This window comes from Bombina bombina, chromosome 1, assembly GCF_027579735.1.
Source record: "Bombina bombina isolate aBomBom1 chromosome 1, aBomBom1.pri, whole genome shotgun sequence".
Lineage (NCBI taxonomy): Eukaryota > Metazoa > Chordata > Amphibia > Anura > Bombinatoridae > Bombina > Bombina bombina.
Window position 1 is genome coordinate 1,187,203,391 of NC_069499.1, and position 22,801 is coordinate 1,187,226,191.

At 38.7% G+C, this 22,801-nt stretch overlaps 1 protein-coding gene across 2 annotated transcripts in view; it reads right to left on the reverse strand.

The window, feature by feature from the left end:
• Positions 1–22,801, reverse strand: part of ADAM11 (ADAM metallopeptidase domain 11) — a 615,610-nt gene that overhangs the window by 216,240 nt on the left and 376,569 nt on the right. For both annotated transcript variants that reach the window (XM_053699946.1, XM_053699947.1), the window contains exons 15-17: positions 21,081–21,180; positions 20,438–20,509; positions 20,255–20,350 (exon numbers count right to left, since the gene is read on the reverse strand). In XM_053699946.1, the coding sequence (XP_053555921.1) occupies positions 20,255–20,350; positions 20,438–20,509; positions 21,081–21,180 (268 nt within the window). The remainder of the gene's footprint in view (positions 1–20,254; positions 20,351–20,437; positions 20,510–21,080; positions 21,181–22,801) is intronic.

Genomic DNA, 22,801 nt, shown 5'->3' on the forward strand with positions numbered 1-22,801 from the left:
CTGGCTTCTTTTGTCGTGGGAATCAACAGATCAACACCGGGTCCTGTCCTACTTCAGTGCGAATTAATATATATATATATATATATATATACACAGTATATATATATATATATATATATATATATATATATATATATATATATATATATAAAATCCCAAATGAACTCTGCACTCACTCCGCTGTTCAACTGCCCAGGGTGCATCCAATGCCGCAGTGTGCCTTCACAAATATCCAAAAAAGAGAGCACTCACCAGGACTTATACTTTAAAGCATTTACAGCTTTATTTTAACAAAGTTAAAATAAAGCTGTAAATGCTTTAAAGTATAAGTCCTGGTGAGTGCTCTCTTTTTTGGATATTTATATATATATATATATATATATATATATAATAAGTAAATTTTCCTATATCTATATATATATATCAATAAAAATAGGAATAAATCTTAGGGATTCCGTTCATGCTGTTTAATTATATGGCCATTGTTTGTGGCTTTTACCCTTTTGAATTGTATTTGCTAAGTGTATATATACATATATTTTAATTTGTATCAGAATAAAGTGTGTTTCATTATATATACACTAAGTCTGGAACAATCACCTTCCTTTACAAACCCCTGGAATAATAAAGTGGATTAACCCTTCAAGTTCATTTATCTCCACATTTGGGGATATACAGCCTGTCAACTAGCTGGAGAGGAACAGAAGGACCACTGGATGAGGTTAAATCACGTGAGTGGTTAATTATACTTGTATACAGTGAATTCTTTGTTGTAAACAGGCTTCACTAGGTGTGCTTTCTTGTGGGCTTGTCCAAACTTCATTCTATATATATATATATATATATATATATATATATATATATATATATATATATACTAGTTTAATGAAAGAAATATACCTATCCTCCTGTCCCTATCCTTCTGTCTCTGTCCCTATCCCTCTGTCCCTCCTTCTTCTGTCCCTATCCCTCTATCCTTGTCCCTATCCCTCTGTCCCTGATGCCCCCTCAAACAGCTCTTTAACCAACCCCTCTAACTATTGCCGCCATCTTAGGTACTGGCAGCTTCAGGAGCTCCAGTTTTCGGCTGTAACATAACAGCTGAGTGCTGGAGCTTCCTAAAGCTGTCTCGCGCTGAAAGTCTGTGCGCGCAACTGGTGACAGACGCGTTACAAACGCAATTATAGTATAGACTAATGGTAAAGCCCATGTACACGGGCCAAAATGTTTAATGAAAGAAATATACCTATCCATCTATCCCTATCCCTCTATTCATATCCATCTTTCCCTGTCCCTGTCCCTATTCCACTGTCCCTATCTCTCTATCCCTGTCCCTATTCCTCTGATCCCTATCCCTCTATCCCTATTCCTCTGTCCCTATCCCTCTATCCCTATTCCTCTGTCCCTATTCCTCTGTCCCTGTCCCTCTATCCCTATTCCTCTGTCCCTGTCCCTCTATCCCTATTCCTCTGTCCCTGTCCCTCTATCCCTGTCCCTCTATCCCTATCCCTCTGTCCCTATCCCTCTATCCCTATTCCTCTGTCCCTGTCCCTCTATCCCTGTCCCTCTATTCCTATTCCTCTGTCCCTATCCCTCTTTCCCTATTCCTCTGTCCCTGTCCCTCTATCCCTGTCCCTCTATCTCTGTCCCTCTATCCCTATACCTCTGTCCCTATCCCTCTGTCTGCCAGCTGTCTGCCAGTACCTAAAACCCCCTTTTTATTATTTTTTTTTCTGTAGTGTAGTGGTCCCACCACCTCCCTCCCTCCTGCGATCACTATTAAGTCCCCCCCACACCCCTTTTCTGTAGTGTAGCTGCCCCATCCCTTCCTGTTCCTTTCATGTCTGTAAGGTAGGGTCCCGGCTTCATATGTGGCAGATGCCTGAAGCTTCAGGAGTTCCAGCTCTCGGCTGTAACATAACAGCTGAGTGCTGGAGCTTCCTAAAGCTGTCTCGTGCTGCAGGCTGCGCGCGCAACTGGCGACGGACGCGTTACAAACGTGATTATAGAATAGATATCTATACCTGTATATCTATTCCTATAGATATATAGGTATGTATTTTACATTAACAGTATTATATATATATAAAAATACATATTTAATGATAAAAGTAAAAAAAATTCTAGATTAAGAATTAGGAATGTAAAATATGTGTTTTTTTGCATTGAGTTTCGCGATTTAAATTTAACGTGGTCGGGTTAGCGCACATGAAAACTTAAGGCCCTATATATATATACACTGTATATATATATATATACGGTATATATATATATATATATATATATATATACATATATATATATATATATATACATATATATATATACATATATATATATACATACTGTATATATATATGTATATATATATATATATATATATATATATATATATATATATATATATATATATATATATATATATATATATATATATATATATATATATATAATTTAACTAATAATGGAGTTGGTGGCACTCATTGTATGGGCTATTTGGTGAAATTCAGCAAAAGTGATTGTGTAAGCAGTCACAAAATATTATAATAATATACCATAAAAAGGAAGGGCTAATGCAGATTTATAACAAAAGCCAAAGTGTGACACAGGCTGCACCAAAAACATATACTTTATTTACAGCTTTATAAACTCAGTGGAATCTCCCCTAATACAGAGTGCGGCTGTGTAGCTAATACATAGACAGAGGATACACATGTAAAAATAAAAATATATCAAAACAGACGTCGGTTAAATTATTTAACACCATATAGTAAACTTTAACTTCAAAAAAGGCATGTCTAAGAACGAAAAGGGACAAGCTTGAAAAATATACAAAAAACACACTATGCAAATCGCAAATGTTATTATAAACTGGAGCACATAAGTGCCTAGGCACGCGCCTTGTATTGTCCCAATAATAGACAGCTAAGTGTAATGAAAGTTAGTAGGTATGGGGAGCACTTAGTGCAACTGCACGGTCCAATCCAGCTTTGAAAAAATAACCAGACAGTTCCTGTTTTTCATAGGTAAAGCTAAGATTTACCAAACTCTTTGGTCTCTAGGAAAATCAACTGGTAGCTTCTTTGCTTGGCTTAGGACAAAACCGGGACCTTCTTTTTCCTCCAGATTTGGTTTTTATCACTTGTTCTGTGTCTTTGTTGTTGATGATGCGTTTTGCCCCTCCCCTTTGTGGGCCGTCTTAGGGGCTTCGTCAGATAACAACCTGATTCCATTCCTTGGCTTTTATAGCCTGATTGCAACTTGTTAGGAAGGTGTAGTTAACACTTCACATCCTCTGCTGTGTTACATGGCACATAGTGAGAAGAAACCTGTTACCTTATTATTCATACCTCAGTGTATACTTCAACCTGACAATATAACTATTTACAAACATATAAAATGAAAGTTAGGATATTTGACAATTTTCATACATAAAACAAAATAGCAACATTGTAACATATTGTTGCATATTTTCACCTGAGTCTATGTATCGCTACATCTTTGCCAGTGGAAGAAAAAAAACATAATTTATGTAAGAACTTACCTGATAAATTCATTTCTTTCATATTAGCAAGAGTCCATGAGCTAGTGACGTATGGGATATACATTCCTACCAGGAGGGGCAAAGTTTCCCAAACCTCAAAATGCCTATAAATACACCCCTCACCACACCCACAAATCAGTTTAACGAATAGCCAAGAAGTGGGGTGATAAGAAAAAAGTGCGAAAGCATAAAAAATAAGGAATTGGAATAATTGTGCTTTATACAAAAAAATCATAACCACCACAAAAAAAAAAAAAGGGTGGGCCTCATGGACTCTTGCTAATATGAAAGAAATTAATTTATCAGGTAAGTTCTTACATAAATTATGTTTTCTTTCATGTAATTAGCAAGAGTCCATGAGCTAGTGACGTATGGGATAATGAATACCCAAGATTTGGATCTTCCACACAAGAGTCACTAGAGAGGGAGGGATAAAATAAAGACAGCCAATTCCGCTGAAAAATAATCCACACCCAAAACAAAGTTTAAATCTTATAATGAAAAAAACTGAAAATATAAGCAGAAGAATCAAACTGAAACAGCTGCCTGAAGTACTTTTCTACCAAAGACTGCTTCTGAGGAAGAAAACACATCAAAATGGTAGAATTTAGTAAAAGTATGCAAAGAAGACCAAGTTGCTGCTTTGCAAATCTGATCAACCAAAGCTTCATTCCTAAATGCCCAGGAAGTAGAGACTGACCTAGTTGAATGAGCTGTAATCCTTTGAGGCGGAGTTCTACCTGACTCAACATAAACATGATGAACCAAAGACTTTAACCACGATGCCAAAGAAATGGCAGAAGCCTTCTGACCTTTCTTTGAACCAGAAAAGATAACAAATAGACTAGAAGTCTTCCGGAAATCTTAGTAGCTTCAACATAATATTTCAAAGCTCTAACTACATCCAAAGAATGCAACGATCTTTCCTTAGAGATCTTAGGATTAGGTCACAATGAAGGAACTACAATTTCTCTACTAATGTTGTTAGAATTCACAACCTTAGGTAAAAATTAAAAAGAAGTTTGCAAAACCGCCTTATCCTGATGAAAAATCAGAAAAGGAGACTCACCAGAAAGAACAGATAATTCAGAAACTCTTCTAGCAGAAGAGATGGCCAAAAGAAACAAAACTTTCCAAGAAAGTAATTTAATATCCAGCGAATGCATAGGTTCAAACGGAGGAGCTTGAAGAGCCCCTAGAACCAAATTCAAACTCCAAAGAGGAGAAATTGACTTAATAACAGGTTTTATACGAACCAAAGCTTGTAAAAAACAATAAATATCAGGAAGACTAGCAATCTTTCTGTGAAAAAGAACAGAAAGAGCAGAGATTTGTCCTTTCAAGGAACTTGCAGACAAACCTTTATCCAGACCATCCTGAAGAAACTGTAAAATTCTAGGAATTCTAAAAGAATGCCAAGAAAAATGATGAGAAGAACACCAAGAAATGTAAGTCTTCCAGACTCGATAATATATCATCCTAGATACAGATTTACGAGCCTGTAACATAGTAATAATTACAGAGTCAGAAAAAACCTCTATGACTGAGAATCAAGCGTTCAATCTCCATACCTTCAAATTTAAGGATTTGAGATCCTGATGGAAAAAAAGGACCTTACGATAGAAGGTCTGGTCTTAACGGAAGAGTCCACGGTTGGCAAGTAGCCATCCAGACAAGATCCGCATACCAAAACCTGTGAGGCCATGCTGGAGCCACCAGCAGAATAAACGAACGCTCCTTTAGAATCTTGGAAATCACTCTTGGAAGAAGAACTAAAGGCGGAAAGATATAAGCAGGATGATACTTCCAAGGAAGTGACAATGCATCCACTGCTTCCGCCTGAGGATCCCTGGATCTGGACAGATACCTGGGAAGCTTCTTGTTTAGATGAGAAGCCATCAGATCTATTTCTGGAAGTCCCCATATTTGAACAATCTGAAGAAATACCTCTGGGTGAAGAGACCATTTGCCCGGATGTAGCGTTTGGCGACTGAGATAATCCGCTTCCCAATTGTCTATACCTGGGATATGAACCGCAGAAATTAGACAGGAGCTGGATTCCGCCCATACAAGTATTCGAGAGACTTCTTTCATAGCCAGAGGACTGTGAGTTCCTCCTTGATGATTGACATATGCCACAGTTGTGACATTGTCCGTCTGGAAACAAATGAACGACTCTCTCTTTAGAAGAGGCCACGACCGAAGAGCTCTGAAAATTGCACGGAGTTCCAAAATGTTGATTGGTAATCTCCCTGAGATTCCCAAACCCCTTGTGCTGTCAGAAACCCCCACACAGCTCCCCAACCTGTCAGACTTGCATCTGTTGAGATCACAGTCTAGGTTGGAAGAACAAAAGAAGCCCCCTGAACTAAACGATGGTGGTCTGTCCACTACGTCAGAGAGTGTCGAACAATCGGTTTTAAATATATTAATTGAGATATCTTTGTATAATCCCTGCACCACTGGTTCAGCATACAGAGCTGAAGAGGTTGCATGTGAAAAACGAGCAAAGGGGATCACGTCCAATGCAGCAGTCATAAGACCTAGAATTTCCATGCATAAGGCTACCGAAGGGAAAGATTGAGACTGAAGGTTTCGACAAGCTGAAACCAATTTCAGACGTCTCTTGTCCGTCAGAGACAGAGTCAAGGACACTGAATCTATCAGGAAACCTAAAAAAGTTACCCTTGTCTGAGGAATCAAACGAACTTTTTGGTAAATTGATCCTCCAACCATGTTCTTGAAGAAACAACACTTATAAAAGACTGGAAAGGTTCTTTCTAGTGAAAATGAGCAAAGGGAATTGAATCCAATGCTGTGGCCATAAGACCTAAAACTTCTATTCATATATAGCAACGGAAGGAAATAATAGAGACTAAAGGTACCGACAGACGGAACCCAAAAAAATTATCCTTGTCTGATAGAGACAAGGACAGTGACACAAACTATCTGGAAACCTAAAAAAAGGTGACCCTTGTGTGAGGAATCAAGAGCTTTTGAAAAAAAGATCCTCTAACTATGTCCTGAAGAGCAAGTGAATCATATGAGATTCCGCATCCTCAGAAAATAATCTGAATGAAAACAGAAAAATGAAAATATGCATTTATTGTATGTAATGAAAACAAATAATGCTATCAATGACCATAAAAAGGCAAAATAGTTTGAATAAAACTCCAAAACCCGGATGGATTTTTTATTTTTTTTATTTTTTTTAAAAATCACAAAATTCTTCTAGCTAAAAAAGCTAAAGACATAGATTAACCCTCATTTGCGAAAATATTCAATAAAATGAAGACACAAATGAAATTATTAGCATGATAGTCCAGTTTAAAGGACCAGCCAATACAGTGGACTTGCATAATCAATAAATGCAAAACAACAAGACAAATGCAACAGCACCTAGTCTAGTAAATGTTGTCCCTTTAACAATGCTAAAATAAATCATAATCTGATACTTGATCTTAAAGTAAACAGAGAAAATGAAGCAATTGCAATATCCAAATAAATCACAGGACCAAGAAAAGTACCTGAAACTAAATAATTTTCCATAAATAAGATACAACTATCTAAAGGAAAATAAATACTATTTTGCTATAGAAACAATAGCATAATTAGTAGAATTAGAGATAGCCCCAATAAATTGGAGAACCCTCCAAATTGAATTTAACTGCTGGCAAAGAATATAGTTTAAAACCTTTGAAGAAGGAATAAAAGAAAATTCTCAGCCTATTCCATTCCCTAGTATGGGGAATTGGAAAGAAAACCTCTGAAAACACAGAAGAAATAAATAGGCAGAGATAGTGTCAGCTAGTCTTAAAGAACTAGTTACCTAAATATCCAAAATAATCAACACCTTTTCAACAAAGAACAAATGTACTTTAATAATAGAAAAATAATAAAAAAGTAGATTTGTTAGTGTCAATATCTGATGAAGAAAATTTCTGAAAGAGAAAAAAACATCATCAGAGAAGGATAAATCAGTATGTTGTTGGTCATTTGAAACTTCAATAATTAAAAAAGAAGTGAAAAAGACCTAAAATTTTATTAGAAGGCACGAAGTCAGACAAAGCCTTTAAAATAGAATCAGAAAAATATTTCTTATAAATATTCTAAATATTTCTTGTAAGAATGGAAATATATAAAGCATAAATACTAATGGATTCTGCATGTAAAAGTATATCATAATAACTTATTACAAACCATAGCTAAAGATAAACATTTATAACATTTAAAATAAATGAACTTAGCTTTGGTAGAACTGAAACTCAGTTAAGCGTTTTTCCAGAAGTGGCTTCTGATTCAGGGTCAATCTGAGACATCTTGCAATATGTAATAGAAAAAACAACATATAAAGCAAAATTGATCAAATTCCTTAAATGACAGTTTCAGGAATGGGAAAAAAATGCCAATGAACAAGCTTCTAGCAACCAGAAGCAATAAATAATGAGACTTAAATATTGTGGAGACAAAAATGACACTCAAATGTTTTAGCGCCAAAAAAGCCGCCCACATTATTTGGCGCCTAAATGCTTTTGGCGCCAAAAATGGCGCCACATCCAGTAACGCCGACATTTTTTGGCGCAAAAACGTCAAAAAAATGACGCAACTTCCGGCGACACGTATGACGCCGGAAATGACAAGAACATTTTTGCGCCAAGAAAGTCCGCGCCAAGAATGACGCAATAAAATGAAGCATTTTCAGCCCCCGCGAGCCTAACAGCCTACAGGAAAAAAGTCAAATTTTAAGGTAAGAAAAAATTGGTTTATTCATATGCATTATCCCAAATATGAAACTGACTGTCTGAAAATAAGGAACGTTGAACATCCTGAATCAAGGCAAATAAATGTTTAAACACATATATTTAGAACTTTATATAAAAGTGCCCAACCATAGCTTAGAGTGTCACAGAAAATAAGACTTACTTACCCCAGGACACTCATCTACATGAAGTAGAAAGCCAAACCAGTACTGAAACGAGAATCAGTAGAGGTAATGGTATATATAAGAGTATATCGTCGATCTGAAAAGGGAGGTAAGAGATGAATCTCTACGACCGATAACAGAGAACCTATGAAATAGACCCCGTAGAAGGAGATCATTGAATTCAAATAGGCAATACTCTCTTCACATCCCTCTGACATTCACTGCACACTGAGAGGAAAACCGGGCTCCAGCCTGCTGCGAAGCGCATATCAACGTAGAATCTAGCACAAACTTACTTCACCACCTCCATAGGAGGCAAAGTTTGTAAAACTGATTTGTGGGTGTGGTGAGGGGTGTATTTATAGGCATTTTGAGGTTTGGGAAACTTTGCCCCTCCTGGTAGGAATGTATATCCCATACGTCACTAGCTCATGGACTCTTGCTAATTACATGAAAGAAATATATATACATGTTAATATTCTTGACTAGTGTATTGCATATAGTCTAAACTCTTCTTTTTAGGAGATTATTAAGTTCTTATTACAAAAAAACTTGCAAATTCTAGCTTCTCATTGAAACCATTTGGTGAAAGTGTGTTTAACACATACATCCATTTGGACTCTTTCTAAAGCAAAACCTGGTGAATGCCAATCACTGCCAGATTATCTGAACTAGATTCATGTTTTTCTGCGAAATGTCTCCCTATGGGACTGTCCACATTCACATGTTTGATGTGATAACTGTGTTCACTCACTCTATCTTTGTATGTATGTATTGGGTAGTTGTAAAGCGCGGCTAATCACCCGTAAGGGTCTCAAGGCGCTGCTCATTTTATCAAACTCAGAAGAATGAAAGGCTGAGTGGACCTCGCCGGGGATCGAACCTGCAACCCATGGGTTGCTACAGAGCTCAGCCACAGTGCCTTAGCATGCTGACTGATCTTTCAATTCTCTTGTCGTTTTTCCGATGTAGAGAAGTGGACAAGAACACGATAAAAGGTAAATCACCCCTGTGGAATTGCAGTTAATCCACTGCTTTATTTTAAAGACATGATCCACGTCTGTGTAGAACGTTTTGGTTCATGTCATATGGCTGCAGTACTACACACACCTTCCACAAGGCTGACTACCTGTCCTGGGCCTGCTGCTTGTTAGCCAATTTTGTGTCGGTGTACCTCTTACATACTCACTATGGACAAGGGAGTCTTTGAGACAATGCTCTTTTTGCTGTTATTTGGGGATAATCGCAATACCAGTAATATTAGAGCTATTTTGGACACAGGAATCCCTTTCGGAGAAGGACAAGGAGAGGTGGGAGGAAGTACCATGAGAGAAGACACTCTTTATGGGAGGGGGAGAAGAGGCAGAAACCGGAGATTCAGAGGGAATCGGGCTACACACGTATGACAACAAGGAATCAAGAGAGGCGGGATCTATTCTAGGAGATCATCCCACAGGGGATGAACATACTGTTGTAAATCTCTCATACTTTCCCTTAAATAATGCGCATATTGAAGTTTTATCTAAAGGCTTAACGTTTTGTTCAGGTTTAGATAAATTTGAAGTAATTAAGGATATACATTTATTTGCAAGAAAGCTAGTCCTTAAAAAACTCTGGAGAGATAAAACATAATTTATGCTTACCTGATAAATTCCTTTCTTCTGTAGTGTGATCAGTCCACGGGTCATCATTACTTGTGGGATATTAACTGCTCCCCTACAGGAAGTGCAAGAGGATTCACCCAGCAGAGTTGCTATATAGCTCCTCCCCTCTACGTCACCTCCAGTCATTCGACCAAGGACCAACGAGAAAGGAGAAGCCAAGGGTGTAGTGGTGACTGGAGTATAATTTAAAAAATATTTACCTGCCTTAAAAAACAGGGCGGGCCGTGGACTGATCACACTACAGAAGAAAGGAATTTATCAGGTAAGCATAAATTATGTTTTCTTCTGTTAAGTGTGATCAGTCCACGGGTCATCATTACTTGTGGGATACCAATACCAAAGCAAAAGTACACGGATGACGGGAGGGATAGGCAGGCTCTTTATACAGAAGGAACCACTGCCTGAAGAACCTTTCTCCCAAAAATAGCCTCCGAGGAAGCAAAAGTGTCAAATTTGTAAAATTTGGAAAAAGTATGAAGCGAAGACCAAGTTGCAGCCTTGCAAATCTGTTCAACAGAGGCCTCATTCTTAAAGGCCCAAGTGGAAGCCACAGCTCTAGTGGAATGAGCTGTAATTCTTTCAGGAGGCTGCTGTCCAGCAGTCTCATAAGCTAAACGAATTATGCTACGAAGCCAAAAAGAGAGAGAGGTAGCAGAAGCTTTTTGACCTCTCCTCTGACCAGAGTAAACGACAAACAGGGAAGACGTTTGTCGAAAATCTTTAGTTGCCTGTAAATAAAATTTAAGGGCACGAACTACATCCAGATTGTGCAAAAGACGTTCCTTCCTCGAAGAAGGATTTGGGCACAAGGATGGAACAACAATCTCCTGATTGATATTCCTGTTAGTGACTACCTTAGGTAAGAACCCAGGCTTAGTACGCAGAACTACCTTATCCGAGTGAAAAATCAAATAAGGAGAATCACAATGTAAGGCTGATAACTCAGAGACTCTTCGAGCCGAGGAAATAGCCATTAAAAATAGAACTTTCCAAGATAACAACTTTATATCAATGGAATGAAGGGGTTCAAACGGAACACCCTGTAAAACGTTAAGAACAAGGTTTAAACTCCATGGTGGAGCCACAGCTTTAAACACAGGTTTAATCCTGGCCAAAGCCTGACAAAAAGCCTGAACGTCTGGAACTTCTGACAGACGCTTGTGTAACAGAATGGACAGAGCTGAGATCTGTCCCTTTAAGGAACTAGCGGATAACCCCTTTTCTAAACCTTCTTGTAGAAAAGACAATATCCTAGGAATCCTAACCTTACTCCAAGAGTAACCTTTGGATTCGCACCAATATAGGTATTTACGCCATATTTTATGGTAAATCTTTCTGGTGACAGGCTTCCTAGCCTGTATTAAGGTATCAATAACTGACTCAGAAAAACCACGCTTTGATAAGATCAAGCGTTCAATTTCCAAGCAGTCAGCTTCAGAGAAGTTAGATTTTGATGTTTGAAAGGACCCTGAATCAGAAGGTCCTGTTTCAGAGGTAACGACCAAGGTGGACAGAATGACATGTCCACCAGATCTGTATACCAAGTCCTGCGTGGCCATGCAGGCGCTATTAGAATCACTGATGCTTTCTCCTGTTTGATTCTGGCAATCAATCGAGGAAGCATCGGGAAAGGTGGAAACACATAAGCCATCCTGAAGGTCCATGGTGCTGTCAAGGCATCTATCAGGACCGCTCCCGGATCCCTGGATCTGGACCCGTAGCGCGGAAGCTTGGCGTTCTGTCGAGACGCCATGAGATCTATCTCTGGTTTGCCCCAACGTGGAAGTATTTGGGCAAAGACCTCTGGATGAAGTTCCCACTCCCCCAGATGAAAAGTCTGACGACTTAAGAAATCCGCCTCCCAGTTCTCCACTCCCGGGATGTGGATTGCAGACAGGTGGCAAGAGTGAGACTCTGCCCAGCGAATTATCTTCGATACTTCCATCATTGCTAGGGAGCTTCTTGTCCCTCCCTGATGGTTGATATAAGCTACAGTCGTGATGTTGTCCGACTGGAACCTGATGAACCCCGAGTTGCTAACTGGGGCCAAGCCAGAAGAGCATTGAGGACTGCTCTCAATTCCAGAATGTTTATTGGAAGAAGACTCTCCTCCTGATTCCATAGTCCCTGAGCCTTCAGAGAATTCCAGACAGCGCCCCAACCTAGTAGGCTGGCGTCTGTTGTTACAATTGACCAGTCTGGCCTGCTGAATGGCATTCCCCTGGACAGATGTGGCCGATAAAGCCACCATAGAAGAGAATTTCTGGTCTCTTGAATGGAATGAAGGACACGGCATGCATTTTGAAGTTTTGTTAACCTGTCCTCTGTCAGGTAAATCTTCATTTCTACAGAATCTATCAGAGTCCCCAGGAAGGGAACTCTTGTGAGTGGAAAGAGAGAAGTTTTCTCTTTGTTCACTTTCCATCCATGCGACCTTAGAAATGCCAGTACTATCTCTGTATGAGATTTGGCAGTTTGAAAGCTTGAAGCTTGTATCAGTATGTCGTCTAAGTACGGAGCTACTGAAATTCCTCGCGGTCTTAGTACCGCCAGAAGAGTGCCCAGAACCTTTGTGAAGATTCTTGGAGCCGTAGCCAGTCCGAATGGAAGAGCTACAAACTGGTAATGCCTGTCTAAAAAGGCAAACCTTAGATACCGGTAATGACTTCTGTGAATCGGTATGTGAAGGTAAGCATCCTTTAAATCCACTGTGGTCAAGTACTGACCCTCTTGGATCATGGGCAAAATTGTTCGAATAGTTTCCATCTTGAACGATGGAACTCTTAGGAATTTGTTTAGGATCTTTAAATCCAAGATTGGCCTGAAGGTTCCCTCTTTTTGGGAACTACAAACAGATTTGAGTAAAACCCTTGTCCTTGTTCCAACCGCGGAACTGGATGGATCACTCCCATTAATAAAAGATCTTGTACGCAGCGTAGAAACGCTTCCTTCTTTGTTAGGTTTGTTGACAACCTTGACAGATGAAATCTCCCTCTTGGGGGAGAGGATTTGAAGTCCAGAAGGTATCCCTGAGATATGATCTCTAACGCCCAGGGATCCTGAACATCTCTTGCCCAAGCCTGGGCGAAGAGGGAAAGTCTGCCCCCCACTAGATCCGGTCCCGGATCGGGGGCCCTCAATTCATGCTGTCTTAGGGGCAGCAGCAGGTTTTCTGGCCTGTTTGCCCCTGTTCCAGGACTGGTTAGGTTTCCAGCCTTGTCTGTAGCGAGCAACAGCTCCTTCCTGTTTTGGTGCAGAGGAAGTTGATGCTGCTCCTGCTTTGAAATTACGAAAGGAACGAAAATTGGACTGTCTAGCCTTGGCTTTGGCCTTGTCCTGAGGCAGGGCATGACCTTTACCTCCTGTAATGTCATCAATAATCTCTTTCAAGCCGGGCCCGAATAAGGTCTGCCCTTTGAAAGGAATATTAAGCAATTTAGATTTAGACGTAACATCAGCTGACCAGGATTTTAGCCACAGAGCTCTGCGTGCCTGAATGGCGAATCCTGAATTTTTAGCCGCAAGTTTAGTTAAATGTACTACGGCATCTGAAATAAATGAATTAGCTAACTTAAGGAATTTAAGTTTGTGTGTGATGTCATCTAGTGTGGATGATTGAAGTGTCTCTTCCAGAGACTCAAACCAAAATGCTGCTGCAGCCGTGACAGGCGCAATACATGCAAGAGGTTGCAATATAAACCCTTGTTGAACAAACATTTTCTTAAGGTAACCCTCTAATTTTTTATCCATTGGATCTGAAAAAGCACAGCTATCCTCCACTGGGATAGTGGTACGCTTAGCTAAAGTAGAAACTGCTCCCTCCACCTTAGGGACCATTTGCCATAAGTCCCGTGTGGCGGCGTCTATTGGAAACATTTTTCTGAATATAGGAGGGGGTGAGAAAGGCACACCGGGTCTATCCCACTCCTTAGTAACAATGTCAGTAAGTCTCTTAGGTATAGGAAAAACGTCAGTACTCGTCGGTACCGCAAAATATTTATCCAACCTACACATTTTTTCTGGGATTGCAACTGTGTTACAATCATTCAGAGCCGCTAATACCTCCCCTAGTAACACACGGAGGTTCTCAAGCTTAAATTTAAAATTTGAAATGTCTGAGTCCAGTTTATTTGGATCAGAACCGTCACCCACAGAATGAAGCTCTCCGTCTTCACGTTCTGCAAACTGTGACGCAGTATCAGACATGGCCCTTGCATTATCAGCGCACTCTGTTCTCATCCCAGAGTGATCACGTTTACCTCTTAGTTCTGGTAGTTTAGCCAAAACTTCAGTCATAACAGTAGCCATATCTTGTAATGTGATTTGTAATGGCCGCCCAGATGCACTCGGCGCTACAATATCACGCACCTCCTGAGCGGGAGATGCAGGTACTGACACGTGAGGCGAGTTAGTCGGCATAACTCTCCCCTCGTTGTTTGGTGAAATATGTTCAATTTGTACAGATTGACTATTTTTTAAAGTAGCATCAATACATTTAGTACATAAATTTCTATTGGGCTCCACTTTGGCATTAACACATATAGCACAGAGATATTCCTCTGAATCAGACATGTTTAACACACTAGCAAATAAACAGCAACTTGGAAATACTTTTCAAAGTAATTTACAAATAATATGAAAACGAACTGTGCCTTTAAGAAGCACAGAAAATATTATAACAGATAAAATAATTAAGTTATAGCATCAATCTTTGTCAGAATATACAGTTTTAGCAAAGGATTGTTCCCCTCAGCAAATGATAACTAACCCAGGCAGCAGAAAAAAATACACAAATAAACGTTTTTTATATCACAGTCAATACAATCAGCACAGCTCTGCTGTGAATGATTACTTCCCTCAAAAAAGACTCTTGAGATCCCTGAACTCTGTAGAGATGAACCGGATCATGCAGGAAGAAAATGAACCTCTGACTGAGTTTTTCTGATGCATAGTGAAAGCACCAAAATGGCCCCTCCCCCACACACATAACAGTGAGAGGGATCAGTGAACTGCTCTAATTTAAATCAAAACTATTGCCAAGTGGAAAAAAAGTGCCCAAAACATTTTTTCACCCAGTACCTCAGAGAAAAAAACGTTTTTACATGCCAGCAAAAAAACGTTTTACCTCAATAATTAATTGTCATTTAAAACCTATTGCAAGTCCCTGCAAAATAGGTTAAGTCTATGTATACAGTTTAAAAGCCAGAGAAGTACCATTTCCCAGAAAACTGAAGTGTAAAATATACATACATGACAGCCTGATATCAGCTACATCTACTGCATTCAAGGCTGAGTTTACATTATAACGGTATGGCAGGATTTTCTCATCAATTCCATGTCAGAAAATAATAAACTGCTACATACCTCTTTGCAGATTAATCTGCCTGCTGTCCCCTGATCTGAAGTTTACCTCTCCTCAGATGGCCGAGAAACAGCAATATGATCTTAACTACTCCGGCTAAAATCATAGAAAAACTCAGGTAGATTCTTCTTCAAATTCTACCAGAGAAGGAATAACACACTCCGGTGCTATTATAAAATAACAAACTTTTGATTGAAGATATAAAAACTAAATATATCACCATAGTCCTCTCACACATCCTATCTAGTCGTTGGGTGCAAGAGAATGACTGGAGGTGACGTAGAGGGGAGGAGCTATATAGCAACTCTGCTGGGTGAATCCTCTTGCACTTCCTGTAGGGGAGCAGTTAATATCCCACAAGTAATGATGACCCGTGGACTGATCACACTTAACAGAAGAAAAAGAAAATTAAAGAATCTCCAGTTGAGAGTGAAGCAAATAAGGAAACATTAGCAACTTTGGTATCTTTATTGTCTGACCAAGAAGAGGTTGTAGAGAGAGGAGGAGATATTTCCAGTAAAATCCAATTTTTCTAATAAATCTAGTTATATGCCCGCTCTATCCCTTGTTCCAAGTATTCAAAGTTTTGTAAAATGTGTTGAAAAGGATATACGTAAAATTGGGAACACAGGAATAGTAGTGGACAATATGACTAAAAAAGAACAAACAGCATTTAATGAGTTAAAAAACAGAGATGACATTGTCATAAAATTGTCTGACAAGGGTGGCAATGTCGTTTTGATGAACAAGACAAATTATGTAAAAGAGGCAATGAGGCAGATACTTGATCCCCAACAATATAGTGGAGTAAGCAGACTCGATTATGAAAAATCCTGTAATGAACTACTGTTTTTATTAAATGAGGGCCTAAGAGAGGGTTACTACTTATTACCCGTAGAGAACATCAGTTTATGTACCAAAAACATCCTGTCCTCCCTACATTCTATTGTATTCCAAAGCTGCACAAAAATCTGGAAAAACCACCAGGCAGGCCCATAATCTCTGACATAGGAAGACCAATGGAAAATGTCAGCAAATATGTGGACTTTTTTCTTAGGCCATTTCTGACATTCATGCCCTCCTATGTCAGATATACTAATGAGGTATTACAAAGACTATACAATGTGAATGTAGGTGATAACATGCTAATGGTAACCCTGGATGTAGAGTCCCTTTACTCTTCTATACCTCATCAAGCGGGTATCAATGCTGCAAGATATTATCTTGATACAAGAGGGACAGACTTTAAGCATCACACAGACTATATAGTGAAACTACTTGAGTTTATTTTGACAAACATTATCTTTGTCTTTGATGGTAGATTATATCGCCAAGAAAGAGGAACAGCCATGGGTGCCACGTTTGCCCCCACCTATGCGTGCCTTCATTTAGGCTGGTGGGAGATGAACGAAGTGTTCACCAAACTAAGCGATTGGATGGAGGCACACGGGGTACTCTGGATGAGATATGTGGACGATGTGTTTATCCTGTGGGAGGGGACCACAGAACAAGTAAATACCTTTGTTAATATTCTTAATGATAACTCTCTTAACATTTTTCTAACTTGTGATATCAATGACGTGGAAACTTCCTTTCTAGACCTGAAAATTAGGAAACATAGAAATAACTTAGTCACAGAAGTTTATAGAAAGGAGACAGCAACTAATAGCCTCTTACATGCCCAAAGTCACCATCCTAGGACACTTAAGGATGCCATACCGATGGCGCAGTTCCTAAGAGGCATCTTTTGAAAATAATGCAGAAGATATGGCACTTAGATTTAAAGCCAGAGGTTAAAAAAGCTTGGATACGTGCCAGAGTTCTAGACAAGAAATGCTGTTTAAAACTAAAGCAAACAAAGATGATGACACAGTCATCACCAGGTATAATAGCCATTGGGATAAGATTAAAACAATTCTAAAGGAGAATTGGTATATTTTACAAGCAGACAATTCCTTAGATGGGATTGTCTCTGATTATCCCCAAGTAACAGCAAAAAGAGCATTGAGTCTCAAAGACTCCCTTGTCCAAAGTGAGTATGTAAGAGGTACACCGACACAAAATTGGCTAACAAGCAGCAGGCCCAGGACAGGTAGTCAGCCTTGTGGAAGGTTTATGTACTGCAGCCATATGACATGAACCAAAATGTTCTACACAGACGTGGATCATGTCTTTAAAATAAAGCAGTGGATTAACTGCAATTCCACAGGAGTGATTTACCTTTTATCCTGCTCTTGTCTATTTTTCCACATCAGAAAAACAACAAGAGAATTGAAAGATAGAGTGAGAGAACACAGGTATGACATCAAACATGTGAATGTGGACAGTCCCATAGGGAGACATTTCGCAGAAAAACATGAATCTAGTTCAGATAATCTGGCAGTGATTGGCATTGAACAGGTGAAACCCAAAAGGAGAGGAGGTTACATTGACAAAATTTTGCTTCAGAAAGAGTCCAAATGGATGTATGTGTTAAACACACTTTCACCAAATGGTTAAATGAGAAGCTAGGATTTGCACGTTTTTTTGTAATAAGAACTTAAAGTGAATGTACATTTTGATGCTAAAGAGTCAGTTTTTTAAAACTTCGATCAACAACAGGGGCACTTTAATTCATCAAAATTTACATTTCACTCCTGTTGTGAAAAAAACTTACCTTTTAATCTTCACAGCAGCTCCAGCTTCCTCCGGTCTCACAAGCCATTCTGATGTCAGAAATGATTGATAGGTCATCCTCCAATCACAGCTTCCCCCCCAGGGGAATCAGTGTCTGATTCAACGCTGTGATTGGAGGAAGCCGGATGCCTCATTTTAGACCCAGGAAGAGGCTTTGAAACGGGTGGAGGAAGCTGGAGCTGCTGTGAAGATTAAAAGGTAAGTTTTTTTCACAACAGGAGTGAAATGTAAATTTTGATGAATTAAAGTGCCCCTGTTTTTAATCAAAGTTTAAAAAACCGGGCACTTTATCATTAAAATTTACATTCACTTTAATAATCTCCTAAAAAGAAGAGTTTAGACTATATGCAATACACTAGTTAAGAATATTAACATCTATATATATATATATTTTCTTCCACTGGCAAAGATGTAGCGATACATAGACTCAGGTGAAAATATGCAACAATAAGTTACAATGTTGCTATTTTGTTTTATGTATGAAAATTGTCAAATATCCTAACTTTCATTTTATATGTTTGTAAATAGTTGTATTGTCAGGTTGAAGTATACACTGAGGTATGAATAATAAGGTAACAGGTTTCTTCTCACTATGTGCCATGTAACACAGCAGAGGATGTGAAGTGTTAACTACACCTTCCTAACAAGTTGCAATCAGGCTATAAAAGCCAAGGAATGGAATCAGGTTGTTATCTGACGAAGCCCCTAAAACGGCCCACAAAGGGGAGGGGCAAAACGCGTCATCAACCCTGTAATCGTTACCCACCTGTGAGCTGTTTGGTAAAGGTGAACCAAGCCCTCCATGCGGTGTCTGTGCATCAAGTGAGTTGTTTCAATACTCAAGAGCAGAGGCAGGAGAAGGTAAAATCACTGCAGCAGAGGATTACACTGGCAACAACAAAGACACAGAACAAGTGATAAAAACCAAATCTGGAGGAAAAAGAAGGTCCCGGTTTTGCCCTAAGCCAAGCAAAGAAGCTACCAGTTGATTTTCCTAGAGACCAAAGAGTTTGTTAAATCTTAGCTTTACCTATGAAAAACAGGAACTGTCTGGTTATTTTTTCCAAGCTGGATTGGACCGTGCAGTTGCACTAAGTGCTCCCCACCCCTACTAACTTTCATTACACTTAGCTGTCTATTATTGGGACAATACAAGGAGCGTGCCTAGGCACTTATGTGCTCCAGTTTATAATATCATTTGCGATTTGCATAGTGTTTTTTGTATATTTTTCAAGCTTGTCCCTTTTCGTTCTTAGACATGCCTTTTTTGAAGTTAAAGTTTACTATATGGTGTTAAATAATTTAACAGACGCCTGTTTTGATATATCTTTATTTTGACATGTGTATCCTCTGTCTATGTATTGGCTACAGCCACACTCTGTATTAGGAGAGATTCCACTGAATTTATAAAGCTGTAAATAAAGTATATATTTTTGGTGCAACCTCTGTCACACTTTGGCTTTTGTTATAAATCTGCATTAGCCCTTCCTTTTTATGGTATATTTTATTTTTATATATATATATATATATATATATATATATATATATATATATATATATATATATATATATATATATATATAAAAATATGAATAATAGAACATATTTCTTTATGTGAAGAACATTAGAATGAGGAATATTCATAATTCATGTTGAGTTTAGCGCATTTGAATAAACACAATTGGGTTAGAGAGTATGGGTGTGAGTATGGGAAAAGAAATTTCGTTTGCAATATTTTGTTTGAGTGACTCGGGTATACGCTTGTGCAAACTTTTTACTGTCAACATGTAATACAAGCGCAACCCTACATGCACAAAAAGCCTCCATCTAGCGTAATTTACTCTCGAGCGGGAACGCTAAATTGCGCTTCACACATAATCTAGCCCTGGAAAAGATAGAAACACCCTGAATTTCTTTAGAGGTTCCTCCCCTTCTTCTATTCACACTATCCTTACGAATTTCTGTTCAACTAGACAGAGAAATAATTAAAGAATAGAAATAGAGTAGAAACCAAGCTGACTAACAATAAACAGCAAATTAGGTGTATGAATAAAAGTATGTGTGTGACACAGCAGTTACATCACCTTGCAGCGTTTACAACACAACCCGTCACTGCACATTGCATCATGGCTGAGTGTGCATTTTTTGCAGCAGCTTCCTGCTCCAGATCTGGCACATTCCTAGAGGGATAGAAGGGTGACACAAGTGACACTTCTGTAGCTCAAGTTCTGCATTTCTTTATAGTATATCATATTTATAATACTTACAGAAGGTGTACCACAGTCACACTCCTCTCCTGCTTCCACAAATCCATTCCCACAGGAAGGAGGTTCCAGTAGCTGTAGGGTGGGTAGTAAGTAGAAAAAAATAACGATGTGCAATATGGAGGCTTGTTCAGTAGTTCTACAGTGCTTTGTGACCAAGACCCATGATAAATGTATTTAAAGCTGGACTAAGGAATGTAGTGGCTTATATAGCACACTGAGATGTTGTGATATCAGTGCACACAGTTTAGATGTGTAGTAAAGATCATGTGTGTATAAGGAAAAGAAATGGTGACAGGTACAGAGAATTGAGATATATACACCACAGTGATTCCAAATGATGGAATAAAAAGCAAATAACAATTAAACATTAACTGATGACGTTGGTCGATGTATGTTCAAGCGATGGTACTCTATGAGCACAAGTTGGAGAAAAACCAATGACCGTGAAATGCAGAAATTAGGCTTGGTGGGCAACTGGGCTTTTGAGAGATAAACAGGCCAGAGTAACTACTACTACCATGTGATAGAAGAAAAAAAATAACTAATTCTAAGCAGTGGAGTGCATGATGGAAGGCAGAAAAGCATATGAGAAACAAAAACAAAACAGAAGTGTGAATTGTTGGCCTTACTGTATTGTGATTACCTTAAGAGGCGTATTAAATAGGCAGCTGCCTCCTCCATCTTGCAAAAACTGACTATACTCATCAATGCTGCAGCGGGAAAACTTTTGAGGAAGGTAATATCTGTGGAAAGAGAAATATGTCACATTGGGAAATCATCTAGCCAGCACTGTGTTTGTAGCAGCCATCAGTGTGTTTCTTTACAGTACATTTATTCTGCAGCAAATATAACAGAGTAAAGAAAGGTAGTAATTATATCCTAACCAATACTCACCAGGTGAAACACCCTCTTTAAAAGGAGGTTGGACAGAAAATAGACCACGCCTAGTTGCCTATACAAATTCTACTTGATTTGCATATCCCTCATTCCTAGCATACCCATCATAGAATGGAAGATAAGGAACTGCAACCCAGGTAAGTATTGGCTAGGATATAGGCAGAGATAAAAACATTTTTTGTTGGTTTAATCATTTCTGTTTATCTTGTCCGACCTGAGCCAATACTTGCCAGGTGAGCCAAATCAAAAATAAGTCTTGAGCATCAACTACCATAAGAAAGCAGATTTTGGGGATTTGAATGGGGATTCCATCAAAGCATACTAAAGGCAAATCCCATGAGGCTGCAAACATGTTGAATGTGAGAAATATGAAAATTGTGTTACTATGGGATCTCAAGCCCATCTTGTCCCGCATACCGCAGAAATAAGTGTTTCTGAAGAGAGGCCTTGCTGAAAGGAAGTTAAAAGTTGAGAAAACATATTTAAGTCTAGAATTTAATATGCAGTGGAAATAAATTGCTTCCTAGTTTGAAGGAGGAGTATGGATCACAACTGGAAAAGGATTTTCAAACTGCTAAACCTTGCCCATTCAGCAAACCATGCCTATTAAAGGGACAAGTCAAAACTTTCATGAACTTTCTTGCATTTTAAAGTCCTTGTACCTACATTAGTGAACTCAAGTTCAAGAAGCCGCAATCCTGTTAAGTTCAATAAGCCCCACAAAGCCAAGTCATCTGGGTAATGAATCACTTCCCAATGATTGAGTTCTGCAAAGGAAGATACATGAACCTTGCGACAACTAATTTCTAATACCTTACTCATTGGCTGTAGCAGGACATATTTTCAAGCCTGCAAAATGTTCTTTCTAGGCTTGATAAGGAAAAAGACCTTGAGCCAAGAGATTAAGGAAAATGGGAAATTACCAATATTTACAAACTGACAGAAACATCAGTTCTGCTAATTAGGGTCAACCTAGTTCCAGAAGGTTTTTATCTTTTTGCTTCTCTTTGATTTTTCAAAGATAGTGGAGAAAAATATTTGGAGTAAATACTTATTGCCTTATAAGTACCTTTATGTAATGGCAGTTGCATCCATTGCACTCTATGAAAGATTCCTGCTTCTGGAATATTTTTGACAATATTGTAGTTTTCCCTTTACACTATAAGATCTATCTCTTGAAATATTTGCTTAAAGGTTTATCTTCCAGAAACTGTCCTTGCGATAGTCTCCTGGATGGTCTGCTGAATTTGCCTCAATTTCTGAAATCCCAGGAACTACACAGTAGAAATCACTCTTATGTTGTTTACTGCTCAATGAGGTATGATCGCTATCTACTTCAATGCTGCATAATTGTGAGAACATTTATGACTGATGAAGGCCTCAGCTGCTAAGTTATTCAATTAAGGATATATTACAAATGGAGCTCAGTTGATTGTGCAAAAGATAATGCAACCAACACTATCTAAT